Raw genomic sequence first — 22,719 nt, 5'->3', positions numbered from 1 at the left:
ACGGACTATTGTAATACAACTCCTCCTAGTTATTTTGTACTAGAGTTCCCACGAGGCCCCCAAATTAGCTATGATCCTAGAAGTTGTGGGAATATAGTAAAACAAATTAGCAGTATCAATCTCGTTGGAACTAAATGAATAAAAAAAAGTTTCCATAGCAACAGAAAAGAGGAGCTCCTCGTTCTCCCGTCTGCGCAGAGCGGCGAACATCCGGGAAACACGGATAAAATAGGCAGGAAATCAGATAGAGTTCGAGGCGTCTCTTTAGCACTTCGCAAAATATGTACGCGGTTGTTTCCGGCGTCCTGCGCCGTATCTAAGAGACCGAGCAGAAGGGGCTGGTTCAAACCATAAAGCAAACTAGAGGGGGGGAAGTTTGGAGTTCCTTATTTCCCAAGACCTCTAATAAACTGTATGAAAGGTTCTTCCTAATAAAGAACATCTATTACCCTTAGATTATCTTAATCCTTCTCACCATACAAATATAAACCCAAGAAATACCGCTTTCTCATTACCTAGAAATATAAAAGCAGCCCTTGGGTTTTACACGACATGGAAAGCCCGCAGGAGGTGGGTCTCGGTCCTGTAGGTTAACGGAGCAATAGAATCTACTTTTCGCCTGTCCCTGTAGCTCGGTTGGGCTCGTTTCTTCTCCAGAAGCAAGTATATACCTTTTTAAAATTTATTCTCCGGAAGCAGGTCTATACATTTTTAAATTTTCTCCCGAGCGTAAATTAAAAGCGGGATGGGGACAGTAAAGCAAAGCAACCGGTGTGAACGAGGGACCTTTGCTTGCTCTCCCCTTTGTTTTCTGAAGGCCCCTGGAGATGCCAGTTTGTCCCCTTCCCCACATCCCCCCGCGGCTCCGGGTGGTGCGGCTGAGCTATAAGGCGGCGAGGAATATAGCCCCACCCAAACAAAAAGCCGTCTCGAGTGAGGGTTTGTCAGGACTTTTTCTCCCTTTCTGACGTGCAAACAAGCAGGTTTAGGAGGCGAAATACCGTCCTTCTCTTTCTGCATTTCTCTGCGTATAGTAAAAACCCAGGACACCTCTGAAGGAAGGGAGAGTGCAGAATGTGTATTTTCTGGAAGATTGCTCTGTTTCACTTTTTTCCCACGCTAAAAACAAAAGGAAAGCTCTTAGAATTGCCCGAGTTATACGACATGGAGAGGAAAAACTTCTTAGGCCATTCTTTAACCGATTTTATTTAGTTGTGGCCTCTTCTTAGTTTCCATGGATAAAAACCCAGCCTGTGTTTACAAAGAAAATGCTCTGCTATATTTTGCTTAATCATAGGTTATTGAATGAACTTTATTTGGCTGGATTCACGCATGCTGCACCATCAGCCATGCTTTACAAGCCACGGTGGCTGGATTGATGCATATGCTTATAACTAAGCCTCATTATTTCATAAGAGGTATTAAGTGAAGCTAGGATAATCTTAACTGGTTTTCTTTTAGATGGTTCAATGCTAAATTGAATTATGATGTGTTATTGTTGCTTTCTCCTGGCTGAATCTGCTTTGGGGTATAGATGCTGGAGTTGTAGGAGCTTCTATGTTCAAAGCATGTATTCAGCTATCAAACTGTGGCCATCTATAATGTATACATAATTAGAATATCCATTTTTAATATGTTAAACTAGAACTGGGTTTTTTTTTTGTTTGTTTTAAAGGTGGCGTTTTCTGGCAATCTGCTTTCAATGATGTATGCGATATAGTTTTCATTATGGAGAACTTTATTTTGTATGAAGAGATCGGAAGAGGGAACAAGACTGTTGTTTATAAAGGCAGAAGAAAAGGAACTATTAATTTTGTGGCAATATTGTGTACTGATAAATGTAAAAGAGCTGAAATCACAAACTGGGTAAGAATTACCTAAGTTATTTTTGGAAGACATGTTCATTTACAAATAGTTCAGAACTTATTTTCAAATATGTTTACAGGATATTTTTCTCAATATGTGATAAAGATGTACATGTATTTGATGGACAGATCTGGATCTTGAATCAAAGCATAGTTAGAGTGGAAACCTTAATCATAGTTTTTACTGAAAGCTGTTGTAGGTTTACAAAATAATCTCACCTCCCTCTGCCATCTGGGTCAGACAGGATCATTTTTATCCCCCACAGACACTGAGAGTATGTTATGGGAACAAAAGCCACCTCCACTCTGTGGTAGTTTCAACTTACTGGGGTGCTACTATTTTTTATTGTTGTTATTATTATTCTTCACTAACGACATGTGAATGTCGTAAATGACAGTGAAAGCTATCCAGTTACCAAAAGGAATACAGAATAAGAAAGATGATGGCTGTCTCTCAAGCAAACTGGGCTTGCCTTAGGTTTTCAGGGTTGCCTGACATTGGCCAAATGCAGTTGCACATATAAGTTTAGGCACTCTTGATCAAATTGTACGTTTCAATGAATGAACAATAAACAGAGGCTAATGCAGCCTCTGTGTTACACAGTTAACTAGAATAGTTTTTTTACACATTTTTATGCATGATTACTGTTTATATGCAGTTGTTTACAGATTCAGAATAAGATAACAGATATCATAGGTGCAGAATCTTAGACTCCCTTCCAACTGATTCAGCACTACTTCTTTACTGTAACGTTGTTTATCTATTTCAGGTGCGTCTTACTCATGAAATAAGACATAAGAACATAGTCACATTTTATGAATGGTATGAAACAAGCAACCATCTCTGGCTTGTGGTGGAATTATGTACAGGTGAGAGGGTGATAGAACAATTTATTTATTTATGATACCCCACCACAATCAAAAAGACTCTTGGCAGCTTACATAAAATATAATTTAAAACATCCATGGTAACAAATAAAACAATAAAAATGAAAATTAAAGATGGGATTATAAACTCAGAGGACAGCTTTCCAAAACAACTTTGTCTTCAACAATTTCTGAAATGCCAGCGCCTTAGGACAGTATTTGATTAAGTGTTTTCAATATTAAAATGTTCAGGCCTTTTAATCTTAAATATAAAGATTTATATTGTTTTTACGTCACCCAGAGCCACCTTCTGTGAGATGGGTGGCTATGTAAATGCGATAAATAAATAAACACTGGAATTCAAAGAACTACATTGGCTCACTTAAGGGCTTTCACAAGCTCAGGAAAATCCTTATTTTTTTCCCCTTTCTGTTTAACAGTTAATTACCTATACCAGACATGATTTTGAGGGAACACCTGGAAACCACATCTCATTTGGTATTTCCTGAGCAGTTTGCTAGGCCAATGGTAAACATTGGGCAGCAATGCATTTGTAACAGTTATTCAAACTGTAGTTACTACCAGAATTCATTATACATAAAGCTGACTTAGAGAATGGTCTATAAACATCAGTCCATAAGAAGGGAGATAGATTGCTAATATTGGACTGGCTGACATCACATTATGCCAGTACAATGCTAGATGACAGTTCTTTTTCATCTTGGTTCAAAGAATTGATATTTACCTATCAAACTGTAAACAGCTTACCAGCCTGCCCAAAGAATCATTCTGTATATGTCCAGCTAAACCCAAATTCTTTATCTGAGAACTCCACCAAATGAAGCAAGCTGCCACAAGCAAAAGGGTGATTTCATTGGTGATGTCCCACTGGTGATATACATTAGACAGGTTATCCTTTCACTGCCTGGCAAAGACCTTTTTGTTTTTTTAGGAATTTTAAATAAACAAATATAGAATTCTTCAAACTTCACTGGTTTTAATTTTATGTATTATTAAGCTGTTTCTGATTTTTATCCTATCATTCTGTTTTCTGTATTGGTATCTCTATTATTAACATTCTTTGGATCCATACTGAATTTTTAGGTAATATTTTTACCAATTGTCTTGTAATTTATATTGTATTCAGTGCTAAGTAAGCTTGTATTCTAATATATCTATTGTTTGGTATAGATACTCATATTGGTCTTTTAAACATAAATAAAAGATGATATTCAGTCAGTTCTCAGTGTGCATTATCTAATGGTAAAGAAGATGGTGGAGTTTTAACTGAGAAATGTTAATGTTAAATAGTTTAGCAGTAGGCTTAGTCATTGGCTGGAAGGAATGTTCTTAAACTAGTACAGATTTATGTGGAGACAGGAAAGGACATTTTGTATGTAAGATTTCTCAGTTAAGATGCCACCATCCATCTTTCTATTCGATAATGCAAACTAAAATCTGAGCAGATTTCCTCTTTCATTATGGAAGTTAGACTTTTCCACAGAAATCAGCTTAAATTAAAAAAAAATCATTGCAGAGATGAGCTTTGTGTTTTAATGACTATTCATAAATACTTTGTAGGTGGTTCATTAGAAATGTTAGTTGCTCAAGATGAATACCTACCTGAGAACGTTGTAAAAGAATTTGGTATTGATTTGGTTACTGGACTCCACCATGTACATGATCTTGGAATTATTTTCTGTGACCTTACACCTAGGAAGGTAAGAGGACATACATTTGCTTTGATATGTGATTTCTGAAAATAATTAAACAATTCCTTTTTAATTGAAGAAATTGCTGATTGGTACTTCACTTTGTGTTTAACTTTACAGATTCTCTTGGAAGGGCCTGGCACTTTGAAATTCAGTAACTTTTGCTTGGCTAGAGCAGAAGGTGAAAATCTAGAAGAATTTTTTGCTTTGATTGGCACAGAGGAGCCAGGGGATAATAGTGCTGAAAGCACAAAAGAAAATCTGAAAAACAAAGTCAGAGGTAAATTGAAACATTTAAATGCAGCAGCAGCTAAAATGTAATCAAAGGATATGATAATCTTTCATAAACTGAAGTGGGGGCAAATACAGTAATGGTTTAGTTTATTTAATTGAAAGTAATAATATTGATAAATATCCCTCTTTGGACGTTTTCCTATACAGATACGTCTGACTATTTGTGCTTGCCCCTTGGATGTAATTTGAATGTTACTGTATTAGTTTGAGGTTAATCTGAGTATGTGAAAACAATTCTACACTGACCGATTTCAGCATTAGAACTAAGTCTTACCGGTCATTCCAGTGAGTTTCTAAGAATCATAGGATTGAAGTGCTTGTGAGTTTTGGAGGGATGTCTGTTATAAAATCAGAACAAACAACTGTTCATTATTTTATTTTGCAGGTTCATTGGCATACACTGCACCAGAAGTGATTAAAGGAGCTGACTTCTCTATAGCCAGTGATCTTTGGTCTTTGGGCTGCTTGCTGTATGAAATGTTTTCAGGTATTGTGTGATTCATATTTGTATAATTAGTATAATAGTATTAATACTCTAAATATCAACAGAAGTTAGGGTTGTGGAGTCTATGTTTCCTGTGTTCATGAACCTACATGAATTTCCTTGCAAATAAATCTAGGGCATACAATTCCCCCTCTATGACTTGAATTAAAACAAAATGAAACAAAATGCAATCAGCAAAACAGAATCAGAAAATCACAATATAAGACCTGGGAATTTCCATTAGCAGAGAGCCAAATGTCTCAAGTTGAGCTCAACTTGAGGAAGACCTTATGAACAGTGAATTTGAGGTTATCAGTACTCTGATAACTATAGAGTTTTGTGCTGTTGATCAAAGAATCTGACAATTGTTCATTTTTTAAAGTAAATCGTGTCATTTGATTCAAGCAACCGAAGAGTTTGCTATTCAGTTATCTTATGCAAGTTAGTCTGGTACTGTGTTACTACACACTATGAAGAACATTGTTGAACATGTTGGTTATTTCTTTATCTGTTTGTGTTATATATTTACATCCTCATTTGGTTATTTTCTGAGGTTATCAATATTTAGGATGTAACTCCTTAATGTTGTCTAACCAACTGGTAACTGCTAGTTGGTGAATATTTAACTAACTTGATATTTTGTTCCATAGTTTTAGTATTTCTTATCCATTTGGAAAATTGATATTTTATTTTCTGTTAAGCTTTTCTATCTTCGTTAATATAAAAGTTACAGAATCTAAATATATATATTGGGGGGTTGATAAGCATATGTGTATGTGGCTCATATGGCTCTCACACACACACGCACACTGAGTTTTTCTCATTGTTTTTTTCTCCAGCTAGATATAATTATTACTGCAGCTATTGTCAATTGTAAAATGAATGATTAAAATAACTCCCTGGATTCACATATTGCAGTTTCACACATTAAAGCACAATTAATTTATTTGGCTTCTCCTAAGCCTTTTGTGTAAAATCATGTGTCAGATTTTCATCAACAGTGATAGTGATAAACTCTTGTTATGTTCCTTTGGCTACAGGTGTATGAATAATTCATCTTTGCCAAATGTGCTGAGAGCTTTCTAATGCAGTCCATTTGCACGTACTCAAAGGACTTTCATCCTGGATAAATGGGTGTGGCAGGAGTTAGCAGAATGATGTCTGTTCTCCGCCCAAATAATAATAAAACTAAAAGGATAATGTAACAATGGTAAAAAATTGTGAGATCTGAGCTATTTTGTGAGCTCTCATGTAAGAATAACAAAATCTTGTATAAGGTCTCAGCATTCCCACATGGGATTGCATTGAAATCTGATGAAATTTTGTGTGGCTTTATGTTATACTTGTTTCATTTTTGCTGTAATGGTATTGTGATTTTAAAACTGAATGCAGTGGTTGTGTGCTCTTAAAGGAACTTTGAAAGACCTTTCTTGCTCCAAACAAATTCTTTTTTTTTAACTATATAATCTAGGTTTTGCTGAAATCTGCTACAAATGTATGTTTTATAGGAAGACCTCCTTTCAATTCAGAAAACATTACTGAATTAACAGAACAAATTTTACATGAAGATCCTGTCCTACCTAGACAGAAAGGTATGGTTCTCCATATAGGGAAAATGTTGAGGTCATCTGGAATCCTCCAGTTCATTCACAGTATAAAAAGACAGTTGCCTAAAGGACAGGCAACATTTATTAAGGGAGTTAAATGATCTGTTAGCTACATCTCTTGAATTTTCTGTAGTCATGAGAAGGGGAAAGAGAAGGAAGTAGGGTGTGCAAAACATTTTGAATATGAACTGTTTATAAAGTTTGAAATTCTGTGCTTTGAGTGTAATACAACCACTTAAAGTGTGGCATGACCTGTTGCCCTTATTCTTGAAATGTTTCAATGTCAAGATAGCTCTGTCTAGAATTTCCAAAACAATAGGAATTGCCACATTTTATACTTTAAATAGATGTCCCTCACATGGAGCCTTGAAATAGGGCATTTTGAATTCAAAAAGATTTTAATCCAAAACATTTTGTATACCACTATAGGAAAATAGTATGTTCTTCCTTTAGGAAACAGGCTGATGTGGAAACCCCAAGGGTATCAGGCTTTAAACAAGAAAAAGCAGAGCAAAGACAAAGAGATATCTTTTGCTTGCTACTTCTACCTTATTATTTCTAGCTCTTGGTAGAATAAAAGGTACAAAAAACACAATGCTCTTAGACTCCAATGTGCTCTAGATAAATGATGTAATTAAATCTGGTAAAATATGAAAAATGTGGTAAGTGGGACAAAATTAATCTGGCTTTGCTTTCTTTCAGAAACTCATATGTTCTCCTGTAATGGAAAATATTCCTGCTTGTTTCTGAAAATCAGTATCTTCTGATAATGTGTTGCACAATATGTAATAAACATTTTTGTAGCTATACATGGCAGTACAACAGAACTTAAAAGTTGTTTGGGGAACTGAAGTATTTGTAAAGAACTGGAAAACTACAGATTTAGCCCTCACTGATTAATAGAAGAAGATGAGAAGAAATGATAAATTATAAGACTATTATTTAAATCTAGCAATTCTGACTTCACATAATTTCTAGAGGAATATATAGTACCAGTCTGTTATTTTAACAGATACTCTGTTTCGCTGTTCTGGTATTTGTAACAATAATAGTTAAGATGCCATAGAAATTACTTACTAGTGACCAAAAAGAACAGGGGAAGAATATATAGGAAAAATGTTGGTTGTAACTCTCAGGAAGTATTTGAAGAGTAAATATGTTTCTGTGATAATAAATATTTTGTGGGAAAAAAAGTTAAAGGTTGGGGAGATATTTCAAATTTAGAGTGAAGTGGGTATTTATCAGATGATACTTTGTAAAAGTGGCAGGAGCAGTTTAAAATGTAATAATACATAAAAATACATATTTAGTCTGTTATAGTTTTGCATCTGTATTTGTATGTCAGACATTTATTTTAGGAATCTGATAGTGAGATCAATGTGAGAGATGATAAATGACTTTATGTTCTCAAATTAAAGGGAATCAAACTTGTTGCTGCCTGTACTAACCCAATGAAATGTTTCTGGGACTGCTGCATATATTTTTCTCCTCCAACTTATGGAGTAAAGATTAGGAATTATTGTGATAATTAAACATTTCCCTAAGCTGCTGAAAGTGAATTCCCATGGATTCCCTCATTAAGAAGATATTTGAATTAATTTTAAGTTTGTATTCATAATTTATTGGTTTTAGAAGTTTGTATTTTACTTAGTAAAATCACTTTTTTGTTATGAGATATAGTATGTATTTCTTATGTCTTTTTCAGGATCAGCACTTCTAAAACCCTCTTCAGATTTCCTTAACTTGCTTGACGCTTTGTTTCAAAAGGATCCTCAGAAAAGGTAAAAAGTGATTTCATATTAATATTCATATACTAGTATACATTTTTAAAAAAGTAACACTTTCTGATATTTAAATTGTCTTTGCTTGTTAGGGTTTAAAATATATTTTTTAATTGTATTAAAGATCAACTTGGGCACAGCTGTTAAAGCATCCTTTTTGGCAAGGTGCCTTTATCCAAACTCCCACCAATTCTGTCTCCAGCCAAGACACAAACTGCAGGTATGGTGCATTGCATACAATTAAACTTAGTTTTTAAATTGGAACACTGTTGTCTGACAAACCTGATACAGCATAGTCTTTTGTGAATCAGAGCTCACTTTATAACATTAATGCATGAGGCTGCTGACAAGTAAACTTTGGCCACAGCATTTTAACATGTATATATCCTTTGCCTTTGGCTGCAGCCCTATTTTTAGACAATAGTATTCCATAGAAGTGACTAGCTTTGTAGCAATAAATGGGAGGTGCATAAAAATGTACCTCAAAATGTGTTACTAAATAATCAGGAAGTTCTGTGTTGCAATCATTCTTTTGAATCTCTTTCAGTTATACTAATCTTGCTAGATATTATCCTACAATTTACTGTTTTTAAGATTTATAAACACTCCACAGCCAAATATGTTATCTGGGCAGCAGATACGAATAGTAACAGTAGCAAATTGACAAAAGAATAAAGCAGAATGATAGTTACAGACAGTTGAAATACAATAGCAAAAACACTACTGTATATAAGCTAAAATGTTTAGCTCTCTAGTGATCAGCTGATTATTGGAATGGCTCCTGTATAGTTTGGAAATATTAGGTGAGAATAATCATGTTTGACAAATTATCTGGATGGAAAAAAGGTAATTTTGATATATTCATTGTTTAATTGTTAACAGCTGTAGCCATACTACAAGGCTAAACTTAGAAGTCCATAAGGAGACACATTGCAATTTCCTGGGGAACAACCCCATTTAGATATTTGGTGGAGAGAGTCAGCTGTTGAAAAAAAGGGAAGAAAATGCTGAGAGAATTGAAACAGCACTTTGCGTTTGCTTACCTACTAATATAGGCATTAAATTAAGCCCCATCACACACTGCTACTTTCATCCATTCACATTTTTTAATGTGCCTACAGTACCTAATGAATTGGTAAAAGGCCTGAGGCACTGGTAATAGGTTTTACTGTGACACACCTTAGTAATGCATCTGTATGAATATCTAGATCAGGGGTTCTCAAAGTACGGCCTGCAGGCCGGATACGGCCCGCCAGGGTCATTTATCCAGCCTGCCCGCCTGATTGGCCGCCGCTGCTGTTTGTCAGAAGCGGAAGTGTCGGGGCTGTGTTGGGAGCTGTAGGCGATGCACAAGGAGGGAGATCACAGAGCCGGACTATTCTACATGTATGCCGGGTCTGGCGGCTCTCCTCCTCTCCTCATGTTTTTTTCAAACTATAGTCCGGCCCCCCAACATTCTGAGGGACTGTGAACTGGCCCCCTGTTTAAAAAGTTTGAGGACCCCTGATCTAGATAATTGTTACTTCAATTCTTAAATTGTGATTCTTTATTGCTTGGTTACTCCACTGCACAAGAAAACAGTATTTTTGAAATTCCAGCTATGAAAATTGCATATTTTGTTTCAGCTTAGGGGAAATTCTTGGCTTATTGATAATTTTACTAAATTCTTTTTTATTTCTTGATAAATACCAAAATTATTATTTGTTCCAAATGCAGTTCTAATAAAGTAATCTATAAAAGTTTTTTTTTCCAACATTTCCCATTGTTTCTAAATAAAATGCAGTTTTTAATATTAACTTCATTTCATTGCCCTTTGTATAAACAGCAGTGAAAATGCCAAGATCTTTGAACCTGGAAATTCTGAGGAATGTTTAGAAAATAAAAAATTACCAGACCTTATGTCTCCAGGAACAGAGAGCACAGTTTTTAATAAATCCTTCAAACTAGGTAAGATTAAAATTTCAATGTATGTATAATTTATATTCAGAAATAAAATGCAAGATTGAAATACCACATTTTGATACCTTGTTCAGATGGGTTTGAACACTAGGTTTTCTTTGACAGAAAGTCCAGAAGAATTGCGTCCTAAAAGTGCTGTTGATGGTGAATCAAATGAATCCATATTTCTTCTCAGGTATGAAAAAATGTCTAGCACTTTAGAAAATGTTTATTTAGGAAGCTTGATTAACATTAAGCTTTCTTCTCCTGTGAGGAGAGAAATTCATGTTAGAATTATCAATTCAAATACTATGAGAGATAAAACAAGTTTGTAAAAGTACTGTATTTCTAGTCTGTCAGCTCTATGAAAATAATTACATTTCTTTTTAACCATTTTTCCCAAAATCTCAGGGAATGGGCAAGCAGAATTAATACATGGGAAAATCTTGGTTTGATTTGTTTGCTGTATAAACAACAGTTGTATAGGTGTTTTGATTGCAGAAAATGCATGAAATAATAGGAATTATTTGTTTTTCTTCAATTTGTATTTTTTTTAGTTCTCGACCCACCCCTAGAACTAGCACTGCAGTTCTGTCTTCAAATTCAGCACAGAGAGCTTATACAAGTCCTGCAGCAAAGGTGAGCGTAGGAAACCCCCACCCCTCACCAAAAAATGGAGTTCTGAAACTGCGTTAGCATGGTTAAATATGAGGCATATATGTGCATTGTTTTCCAAATAGGATATGCAGCTGTAAATAAGAGTGATTGGAATTTTGTAAGAAAGCATTCTTTCCATTGTGTATGTTGAGAGTCTGAAGTCTAACATTACTGTTAAGAAGCCTTTCAGAGATGCATGAAAAATGTTACTACTTTGAGGAATAGCAAGGATTTGTAAGTCTCTTCATACATATAAATACTTTTCTGCTTCTTTTGTAGTAAAACCCAGCATTGTTAGAAACAAGATTGAAAATTATCAAGATTAAAAGGGCACAATAAAACAGAGCTGATTTTTAAAATCAGCGAAATGCAGTCAGCAAAGCCAGGGAGAAAAGCCAGATATCTGGGAACTAAAAGAACGCAGGCAGTAAAGAATTTTACAGAATGGGAGGGGGATCATCAAGAAGGGTAACTTTCATGTGAATATTTATGGTTTCAGATCTTTCATGAATTAAGTGTCTTGTAATAATAGTAGACAATATGTATTATTTGCTTGTTCAGATAAAATAGGGGGAGAATAACAAATAGAAATGGTAAGTTTGCTTATATTACAGGATAAAAGTATGTACTGCAGCCAGCAATCTATGGAATCCAAAATGAAAGAACTGATCTATACAGAATCTGACCTTGCTGTGACTCCTATTATTGACAATCCCAAGGTACTACAGAAACTTCTTACCTACAAGTTCTCTAATATATTCAGAAACATTGTGTTACAATATGTTTTGCTATTTTTTCATAAGATTGAGAAATCATTAACTTCGAATACTCCCATCTAATGTCTAGTCCTGGTTTCTTCCATTCAGTGTAGAAATCACATTAGTGGTTGAGCAGTTTGTATAATATCACCTCACTTTAAGGAAGAGAGGTTTATTTTAAAGTTGTTTTAAACATATTCTGCAGAAAATATTATTTTGACAAATCCCTACTTTAGATACAACCAGAGTGGCAACCAGTTAACTAAAAGACATACTAATTCTTAAAGTTTTTTTGAATAGGTCTGTTGAATAGGTAAAGAGCCCAAGTAGAGGCTATTGAAGATATATATACAGTAGAGTCTCGCTTATCTGACATAAACGGGCCGGCAGAACGTCGGATAAGCGAAAATGTCAGATAACACACAGTAACGATTGAGTGCGGTAAAAAAAAAACCACGATCCGCTGCACCTGTTGCAATAGATTTTTGCATTGCGGCGCCACCATCAGGAGCAACAAGAAAGTACACTCACACTCGCAAACAAGCAGCACACTTTTCTTGTCACCAATTTATGTGTGTTGTGTTTTTTTAGGGGCGTCAGATAAGACGGAATGTTGGATAAGCGAAGGTCGGTTAAATGAGACTCTACTGTATATATATGTATATATTTACAGATGCAGATAGTCCTTGTGTTAGGACCACTTATTCAGTGACTGTTTAAAGTTATGATGGTGCTGAGTAAGGGAACTTATGACCGGACCTCTGAGTTCTGGCCATTGCAGGGTGCCTGCAGTCACATGATCACAATCCGTGTGCTCAGTGCCCAGCTTGTGATTACAATGTCGCAGTGAGCTGTGGTCATGTGATTGTGGTTTCCAAGTTCTGCCAGCTTCCCACAAGCAAAGTCAATGGGGAAGCTGGCAGAAAGTTGGAAATCGCTCCTGCTCCCACTGCTTTTTCACTCCTATCATGTTCTGTAGCATCTGCCTGAGGCATCCACCTGCAGCATCTGCACGCCCACCAGCCTGCTTCCTTGGGACTCCTGCCTCTTCCTGCTTAATGACCCACACAGTCCTGGGTTTACAATAGCAACCAGGACTGGCAGGATGCAGTCACGTGACATTACACTTTACGACTGCGTTGCTTAGCAACGGAAATTCTGGTCCCAAAGGCTGTTGTAATCCGAGAACTACCTGTGTCCAAAACACAGTCTTCTGGTATCAATGATATTGTAATGGATGGCATGAGCGGGGAAGATTCTGGAATAGAACTTCAATGTTGTCGGGTGGGGAGAGACATTCCAGGGCAAGCGCCTCCTCGGCCCTCAACAAGAGTGTGGGAAGATGAAGAGGATGAGGCTGGCCCCTCCCTAGAGTCTCACGGGGTATATCCACTGGTAGCTTTGATAGGTTTAGTCTGGCGAGATTCTGTCTGTTAGGTGTGAGCTAATAAAGGAACTGAACTGTGCTGGATTGCTTTGTTGTTGTTCTTGGGCTGAACCTGACAGATATAGTGGTACAATTGCTAAAATCTTTTCATAAGCTGTTCAGTCACAAAAATTTCTAGGTCAGCTCCCACCAAAAATATCACTTTCAAAGTACAGGTAGTTCTCGAGTTACTACGGCAATTGGGGTCAGAATTTCCATTGCTAAGTGATGCAGTTGTAAAGTGTGATGTCATGTGACCACATCGTTTAGTGATGACAGTCCTTGCAGTCCCCATTGCCATTGTTAAGGATCGTGGGTTGTTAAACAAGTACCTCCTCACAACTTTCTGCTGGCTTCCAACAACTAACGTCAGTGGGGGAGCTGGCAGGAAGTTGCAAGTCCCAGGTGAGTTGCAAGCAGGCCGGCAGGCATGAAAGTGGCTGCTGCTGGGTGGGAGAGGGTGCACGAGGGTGTGCAAGTGGCGGGGGAGGCATAGCGCAAGCACAGTGAGACTCAGAATGCATGAGGATGTGTGAGTGGCCAGGGAGGGTGCACCAGTGACCGGGGAGGCACCGTGTGAGCATAGTGCGGCTCAGGGAAGGTGCGTGAGGGTGGCATGATCAGCTGGGGAGGGTGCACAAGTGGCCAGGGAGGCGTGACGAGAGCACAGCAAGGCTCAGGAAGGGTGTGCAAGGGTGTGCTGGTGGTCGGCATGGTATGAGGAACTGGGGGAGGATGCACAGGTGCACAGGTGGGGGAGGCTTACCTGAGCAACCTGCGACCTTCCCTGCCAGTTTCCCCATTCTCTTTGCTTGTGGGAAATCAGCAGGAAAGGTTGCAAATGATGATCACATGACCATGACATGCTGCAACCATTGTGGGGGAGACGGGCGGTGGAGAAATCCAATAAAGGAAGGAAGGAAGGAAGGAAGGAAGGAAGGAAGGAAGGAAGGAAGGAAGGAAGGAAGGAAGGAAGGAAGGAAGGAAGGAAGGAAGGACGAACAAGCTGGTTGCCAAGCGCCCAGATCACAATCACTTGACTGCAGGGGTGCTGGGATGCCCAGAACTTTGAGGACCAGTCATAGCTCTCGCATTTTGTGTGAGATGGGTGGCTATATAAATATGATAAATAAATAAATAAAAATAAATAGCCACCACTTGTTCAGCACCATCATAACTTCAAAGTGCTGCTGAATGAGTGGTTATTAACTGAAGACTACCTGTAGACTTATCAATGCTATTAATGATTTCTCTCATGAACAAATAGAAATACAGGTAGTCTCCAGTTTAAGAACAAGTTCCATTCCCACGTCTGTCCTTAAGTCGAATTTGTATGTAAGCTGGAACAGTGTTATTGTATAATACTGTGTAAGTAGTATTGTGTAATTAACTTGAACCATTGTGTATTTAACTCAGATCACTGTGTATTTAACTCAAATTTTGCTGCAGTAGGCTCTGTTCTTAACTATAGGTCATCCTTAAACTGGGCGTTCTTAACCTGGGGACTACCTGTACTCCTCACTTCTATTATTGGCTTGAAGAGAATTTCATAAGCATCCAGTCAGTGAAAGTACAGCTAAGCTGAGACTGTAAAACCAGGAAACCATATAACAACAAGAACTGTTAAAAAGAGAACTCTGCCATTTTAATGTCTAAAATTAAAATGAATTTTAAGCATGGCTCTGGAATGCAGTGTCAGTTACCAAAGGAATCAGATGCTGTGGGAGTTCTAGAGAGATAATCTTTAAATGTAGAGATGATTCTTACACATGTAGGGAATGGAGAAGCAAGCCTGCTCCCACATTCACTGGCTTCCCAACCAATCAGTATAAATGACAGATAGACAGGGTATTGTGTTTCAATCAGCACTGACTCTGAGGTGTCTTGTACTTCATTATGTAGAGAGTCAAATTGCCCAATGCCTCCTGTTCTAGGAAGGGAGAGGATTTTGTTCTTTTGGAGAGGTAGTAGGCAGAACTCATAGAAGGGGAATAAGGAAGAAGTGTGTGGCAGTGTGGAGTTCGAAAGGAAGGCTGAGATGATTTTCCTTCAGCCCCAGAATTAAGGTAGGAATTTCAGGAACCTCAAAAGCTAGTCCAGGTAAGATTGAATCAGAAAGGAACAAGGATTTGTTACTTGGCTGGACATGGGTAAATGCTTCTGTAATACAGTGGTACCTCTAGTTACGAACGCCCCTACTTACGAATTTTTCGAGATACAATCAGCTCCAGCCCCAAAAATTTACCTCGACTTATGAACCAGATCCGCGGCCATTTCCCGCCCATTCCACATGGTCCGTGGCCATTTTTCTGCCCGTGCCACGTGGTCCGTGGCCATTTTACACCCGTGCCACGTGGTCCACGGCCATTTTCCACCCGTGCCACATGGTCCGCAGCCATTTTTCTGCCCGTTCCACGTGGTCTGCGGCCGTTTTTCGGCCCGTTCCATGTGGTCCGCGGCCGTTTTTCCGCCCCTGCCACGTGGTCCGCGGCCATTTTTCCGCCCCTGCCACGTGGTCCGTGGCCATTTTTCCGCCCCTGACGTGTGGTCCGCAGACGCTGGAACGGATTAACGGTAATTACATTGAACCTTATGGGAAAATTTGCCTTGTGTTGTGACCAATTCGAGTTGCAACCAGTCACGGAACGGATTAAATTCGTAACTCGAGGTTCCACTGTATTGTGCTTAGATTATTTATTTTCTGTGTACTTGTAAAGATCTTTAGTTTGTCTCTGATGCTTATTACATCTGTGTAAGCTCAGTTATTGCACATTTGATGCCTCAACTCTGAACAGTAGTTCCATCACACCTTGTGATATGTTCCAAGCTTGTATTCTCCTTTACAGCTTTTTACAGGAAATTCCATTAAGGCACTGTTTGTGATTTTAGTGGCACTGTACTTTTTCCCCACTTCATCATAGTTTTTTACATGTGACTGCCTAAAATTTGAAGGAATTTCTACATTCTTTCCCCCCCTTTTCTTAATAAAACCTGCTTTTAGATATACTCTATGGTATTGATCTAAATATCAAAGGAAAGCTACTTTCCCAGTTTCATACCTCAAAACTATAAGGGCCAAGATGTGATGCCAGACAAGTATTTCCTTTTCATCATCTTTTTTTCCTACTGTTTGCCAGTAAGACACCTAGACTGTGAATTTTCTGTTTGTCTCACATACAAGGGTTAGATGCCAGGTAGAGGTATCCCCCTGGAAAGTAGGTGGTGGCAGTAACAGCCAAGCAGCTATACAAAGGCAGGAAGGTAGGCTGAGTGGATAAACTCAGTGGGCTTCTAGGAGAGGAGGTTTAAGACCTTCAGCCTTTTATCCTGTGGGCTCAGCTTTGCTGTTACCATACATTTGTGGTTTTATAGTTGACACACTAACCATTCATTAGTTTATTATTGTGCAACGTACTATAACTGAGAGAAAACATATACATTTTCTTCCTCTCTGAGAGATGCCCAAAATTGCCTTAAATCAATTTCTTTCCTTTCAGATAGTTAAGCAAACACCGATGAAATTCGACACGAAAAATTTACATATACCAGCATATACAGGTATAGTATAATGGAGTAAAGATAATTTGTATAAGGGCTGTTATTTCTTGTTACTAAAGAACACCTTTGTATCCATTTAGGTAATATCTAACTGAAACAGTGGTGAGTTGTGCATTATCCTGAGTTGTGATTATGGCTTAGTCTTTGAACAATCACACTAACACTTCTCAGTGTTCCTGTGTGGGCATGATTAAAAACCATAAGTAGCTTGCTTTCTTTGCCAAGGTTTCAGTATCAATTAAACCGGGTATTCTGACTTGTTCTGATCAGAACAAACCAAAGAAAATATACCATAATTTCTTTTATATTTTTCTGGTTTGTTGTGGTTAAAACAAGGCAGAGTTTCGATTTGAAGTCACAGGAAATTTGGCTTAATAAACAATTGATGGCTTTCAGGAGGAGCAAGGAGGTGCTATTAGGTTTGTTGCCAACTAAGCTCTCTTTCGGGACATAGAAACATGATCAATACTAAATATTTCAGTAAAAATAAAAAAAATATTGTACTCCTGCAATTTACAAAATGTAATAGAATATGTCCTCTTAAAACTATTCTTGATTTATTTTTCTGTTCAGCTGAGAAACTGTTAATTCTGGAACAAACAGAATGGAATGACTTTATGCAACAAGTGTGTCAACTGGCCAGCTCTCCAGAGAAAACTGCAGGAGCCACCAGAATTAAACTGAATTTATTGTGCTATCTCTGCAGTGTGCTTGGCTATAAGGAAGTAGCAACAAGATTAATTGACACCCAGCTGGTAAGCTTTAGGGTCAAGAGTCAACAAGTTGGTATACAAATGTAGTAAACCCTTTACAATGATGCTTTTTTTGGTATTGTAAGAAAATAATGTTTAATTATGTTATTATAATTATATAATATAATTAAACATAATTTATATCACACCTTTCTCCCCAGAGGACACTCACTCAATTCATATTTATCTGAGAGAAAATTCCAGTTAACTTAATGGCACTAATCTCTAAGTAAGTATGCATAAGCAAGAAACTAGTACAGTGGTACCTCGGGTTACGAACGCCTCTGTTAATGAACTTTTCGGGTTACGACCAGCTCCGGCCGCAAAAATTTACCTCGGTTTGCGAACTCCGCCTCAGGTTACGAACTGGATCCAAGGCCATTTTCCCTGCTGCCACCCGGTCGCGGCTTCCTGTGGGCAAGATCGCGGTAGCAAGGAGACGTTCGGTGAGGCTTGTGGTGTGTTTTGTGGCGTTTTGGAAGGTTTTTGGTGTGCTTGTCAGCATGGCTCCAAAGAAAGTAGTTTGCTTCGGGTTGCGACCAATTCGGGTTGCGACCAGAGTCACGGAACGGATTAAGTTTGTAACCCGAGGTTCCACTGTACTTAGGAAAGATAAAGCAAGGAAGTACTTTGAATATACTTCTAGATAAAATATTGCATATACTATCTGTGAATGAGATGGATATTATGAAATAATATGTTGTGGAAGAATCAGAAATACTAAAATAAGTTAATACTATTCTGCATGGCTTTTGCTTAAAAATGCATCTGTCAGATAAAAAGGATTGTACTTAAAATTCTCTAAATTAAAATGCATCATTTTAGAATGGGTATATTTGTGAAGAAAGCATATTGGCAAGTACAGAGGTAAAAATAAAAATGACCATCTGAACAATTGTGTTTTGATGATCATCCAGAACTTCATAAACTGGAGAATAAAGTTGTGGATAAACATTACAGGCAGTCCTCGTTTAGCAACTGCCTCAGATAGCAACCATTCACAGTTACTACGGTGATGAAAAAGTAACTTTGCGACCAATGCCTGCATTTACAACCTTCATAGTGTCTCAGTCATGTGTTTGCCATTACAGTCAATTAGTATTCTTCCCCCCAGCCCCCACAGAGTGGAGAGATTGCCTAAACAAGCTATCTCTTCCTGTGCAGCATTTCCCTAAAAAGTGCTAACTGCAAGTTAACAAGCTCAGCTCTGATCTTAATTGGTTGATTAGAACCCTCCCACCGCCTGAAATGAGCAAGGGCCTAATCGGTTTCACACTAAAGGCTTTTGTTTGCCTCCTAGTGGCTGGTGGCTCGCAGCTGCAAGTGCTCTAGGCAAACAGCTAGTAGTGGCGCATTCCTTTCAATGTGTATTTCCCATTGTGTGCCTGTTTATGCTTATGCATCTTGTGATCCCTTCTTCTTCAATGAATATAAATACAAACATGAATTCTCTTCTTGCTAATTATCCCAGTGCCAGGGTGGGCATTCCAAAGGGTGAGGGAGTGGGGAAAATGGACTATAAAATTCAGCTTCATTGTGAGTCAAGTTCTGGAAACCTTCCCCGCCATTTGGGCTTGCCTGGCTGTTTGGGATCTTATCCTTCTGATGCTGTAAAACAAAGGAAAGCTGAAGAAAAATCGTAAGCACGGTTGTGGTCATGTGATTTTTCACTTAGCAATCGCTTTGCTTAATGACTGAGTTGCCAGTCCCAACTGTGGTCGCTAAACGAGGACTACCCATGCATTTATGCACACCTCTATCCCTCCTGCTGGGAATTGGTGATTGCAACTATAAACAGCAAATGGAAAGTCATTTTTTCAGTGTTTTAGCAAATTAAACTGTAGAGCTGTTACACTTGGTTGTAATTTATTATTCATTAATGAAGCATAATGAGAAAATTGATACCTTGGTTTTTAAATTTTAGTTTCCTATATTGATTCAACAGTTGCGGATAGCTCCAAATTGGGATATGTAAGTAACAAAAAATGTCTCTCTATATTTATAAACTAGATGCAGTGCTACTGTTTATTAAAAGAATGAACTATAAAGGCCCCGGAGACATGATATGAAAAATCATGTATGTGTATTCCATTCTGCCAGTCCCTGAATATTTGCAGCCAAGTCAAGTAACTACAACTAGAATAGCATATTTCAATTTAGAATCTTTGCATGGGATTTATTCTTTAGAGCAGCAGTAGGATCTTCTGGGACCAGGTTACTGAATGATCTTATCTGTAGTCTGAAAGGGTACAGCCTGCAATATTTTCTCATTTCTACTGATTATTTAATGTTAACTGTTATATTAACAATCTCAGTTAATACAGTCTTCCAGCTCACTATTTAGAAAGTAGGTATTTGGACCAGATAATTTGAGCATCCATTTCCTTTTTGCGCTGTTTGGCTGGATACAAAGAATAGATTTGCCCTTGATTTTATCCATCCAGGGGATGTTTATATTCTTAATGGATAGTAAATAAGGAGAACTGCACTTGTGAATTGCAAGAGCTGTAATTTTCCACAGTAAAAAAATTATTTTTAAAAAATGTCAACTAAAGTTATATAGCTGAAAGAAAAGTAAGACTATATTAGCATTTTATGCTAACGTGACATTGTATTTCATCATGACCATTGTGATTGAGAAAGGTGTTAAGCAATTTTGAATGAGAACAAAAGGAAGGGGGAAAATGAAGGAGCAGTATCTCTCTTTTTCTCTGAGAAATTATCGATGGAGTGCTAGAAGTATGCCATTTGTATTTTAAAGTATAGGCAGTAGTGAAACATTTGTAAGAAATGTATAACTTATCTGATATTAGATTATTAAGTAATATTCAAAATCAAATATTCAGGACATGCTAAATTTCAAGGATCTAAAAGAAATATTTAATATTCTCATTTTTATCCCATTCATGGGTTTAATAGTAATACATTTTAAAAAGTAATTTGGATGAGCAATATAGTGAAAATATTATGAACATACAATTAAGTTTAATTTACAATTATTTTGATAATCAGATTATAAAGTATTTTAAATAATGAACGTTTAAATAGTTTTTTGTGCTTTGGACAGATTTAAAATATACTGTATTAAATAGATTTGTGGCTTTCATAAAGTTTATATCCTTTGATTACAGACGTGCCAGATCAGCCCGAGCAATTGGTTTATTGGCATTACATACAGCTGAACTTAAAGAAAATGTTCCAATTCTTGAGGTATTTTACAGAGTTTACTATATATTTTAAGTCTGGTAATTTGTTACTACATTTATAACTCTTTTCTATAAGGAACTCACTGGTATATATAAATTCCCTTAGTAGTGCTTGCAGCATGCATCATTGCTGATTGGGGATTTGAAACTAATTGTAATTTAAGTCTAGCAGTTTAGTTATATATTGGATTTCACAGGCAAAACAATGCCTTTATTAAGCAAGCATTGTGAGAGATTTGTAGGAGCCCCCTAAACTTTTTAGTTTAAAAAATGTTTTTAAAAACTTTCTGAAGTACAGCAAATTTCTGACTTTAATTTTTTTTAAAATTTGGTGTTAATTAGTTAAAAAAAATCCCTTCATATATTTGGTGATTTAGTAAAATTTAAAAGAGATAAAATGGTGTAAGTGAGGAAATTTAATACCTTGGAAAAAAACATGTATCCAGCTTTAAGATCAACAAAGCACTTCATGCATGTTTCAATAGTGAGCAGCATTTAAAGTCTAAATAATGTGTGTTGATGGTGATGATAACTGTCTGGACTATTGTGTAAGGATAATAGTAGCATAACTGAAGGGCAGTTACGCACAGATTTACTTTATCCTGTAGGAAGGATAATTGTCCATTGGGGGATAGAAAAGTATGCATAGTTCCTCCAGTGATCCTAAAATGGCAGTGCAGTTTGGGATTTCTGGAGGTGTACTTTTTGAATAAGAAAAGAGGAAAAAGGCACCTTGTATTTCTTCTGGTAAAAGTAACTATGGCTAGTTCATACTTTGCATTAAGGCATAATCTGTTTCTTGAATTTCAAGGGAGGGTACGCAGGTGCATGGGAGGGTATGCAGATTGGGGAGACTTATCCCAGAACTTGTGACCTTCCCTGCCGACTTTCTGAGGAAGCTAGCAGGGAAAGTTGCAAATGGTGATCATGTGATCGTGGGGTGCTGCACCTAGTTGTAAGTCCGAGCCGGTTGCCAAGCGCCCAGATTGTGATTATGTGAACGTGGGGGTGCTGGGACCGCTGGAACTCCAAGGACCGGTCATAACCACAATTCATTCAGTGCCGTTGTAACTTCACATGGTCGCTGAACAAATGGTCATAGGTCGAGCACTACCTGTATAAGCTGTTTTATATTTATGGTTTTATTTGTAATGGCAAGGATGTGAACGAGATAGTATTTCTTCCCCCTCATGCTCCACTTGTAAAACTTATATTGTGACAGTACGCATAATTCTGTATGGTAGCCTTGAGACTTTTTGATTTGGAGGCCTTATAAAACTAAAAAAAATATTATTAATAGGACTTAGTAGTTCGAAGGAAATAAGTCCCTTTCATATTCTTGTTAGTAATTAAAATTATATTGATATTATTTTAAATAACGGGTTATTTGAATGTCCCTTCACAAAACTTGCTGCACTTTTTTCATTTTTTGAAGAATTTTTCTTTAAAACTGCTTTCAAAACTGGTTTTATATAGTACATAGTGTATTCCTATTTCTTGTAATTGACATATGGAGACTGTCTAAAGTAATGATTTCCACTATTTTTAAAGCAGTAGCCTGTTCTTTTAAGCATTTCTAAAATATATATATATATATATGTTTTTTTACATACTGCTTGTAGTCATTTCCAAATGTTTGCTTTGTAAAGAATGGATGTAATTGGCTTATGGAGTGGCTATGTGACTTAATATATGTGTGCTGGAACTGCGGTGTAAGATAGAAGAAAAGTATGTGTGAAAATAAATTGAATGCTTAGCAAATGGTCCAGTATTGACCAGGGATTAAGAAAAGAATCTATGGATAACTGTTTAAG

The 22,719-nt window shown here is 37.2% G+C and overlaps 1 protein-coding gene across 3 annotated transcripts in view; it reads left to right on the top strand.

The window, feature by feature from the left end:
- Positions 1-575: 575 nt before the first annotated feature.
- The window catches only part of ULK4 (unc-51 like kinase 4), a 183,322-nt gene continuing 161,178 nt past the window's right edge, over positions 576-22,719 (top strand). The window contains exons 1-17 of one of the 3 annotated variants that reach the window (XM_088150921.1): positions 576-663; positions 1,676-1,866; positions 2,636-2,735; positions 4,314-4,453; positions 4,565-4,724; positions 5,124-5,225; positions 6,731-6,814; positions 8,535-8,610; positions 8,735-8,830; positions 10,436-10,557; positions 10,675-10,744; positions 11,106-11,187; positions 11,820-11,924; positions 16,887-16,947; positions 17,521-17,702; positions 19,624-19,670; positions 20,831-20,909. In XM_088150921.1, coding sequence (XP_088007047.1) covers positions 1,729-1,866; positions 2,636-2,735; positions 4,314-4,453; positions 4,565-4,724; positions 5,124-5,225; positions 6,731-6,814; positions 8,535-8,610; positions 8,735-8,830; positions 10,436-10,557; positions 10,675-10,744; positions 11,106-11,187; positions 11,820-11,924; positions 16,887-16,947; positions 17,521-17,702; positions 19,624-19,670; positions 20,831-20,909 — 1,644 coding nt within the window. In that variant the 5' untranslated portion in view covers positions 576-663; positions 1,676-1,728. Of the gene's footprint in view, positions 664-1,675; positions 1,867-2,635; positions 2,736-4,313; positions 4,454-4,564; positions 4,725-5,123; positions 5,226-6,693; positions 6,815-8,534; positions 8,611-8,734; positions 8,831-10,435; positions 10,558-10,674; positions 10,745-11,105; positions 11,188-11,819; positions 11,925-16,886; positions 16,948-17,520; positions 17,703-19,623; positions 19,671-20,830; positions 20,910-22,719 lie in introns of those variants that run through there. The other 2 variants (XM_088150923.1, XM_088150922.1) reach the window with 2 other exon arrangements.

The sequence above is a fragment of the Python bivittatus genome, unplaced genomic scaffold (genome assembly GCF_059951505.1).
Source record: "Python bivittatus isolate LINGU-HERP-01145 unplaced genomic scaffold, Pbiv_v1 ctg000610_np1212, whole genome shotgun sequence".
In the NCBI taxonomy this organism is placed as follows: domain Eukaryota; kingdom Metazoa; phylum Chordata; class Lepidosauria; order Squamata; family Pythonidae; genus Python; species Python bivittatus.
This window is presented reverse-complemented; position numbering and strand designations above follow the sequence as displayed.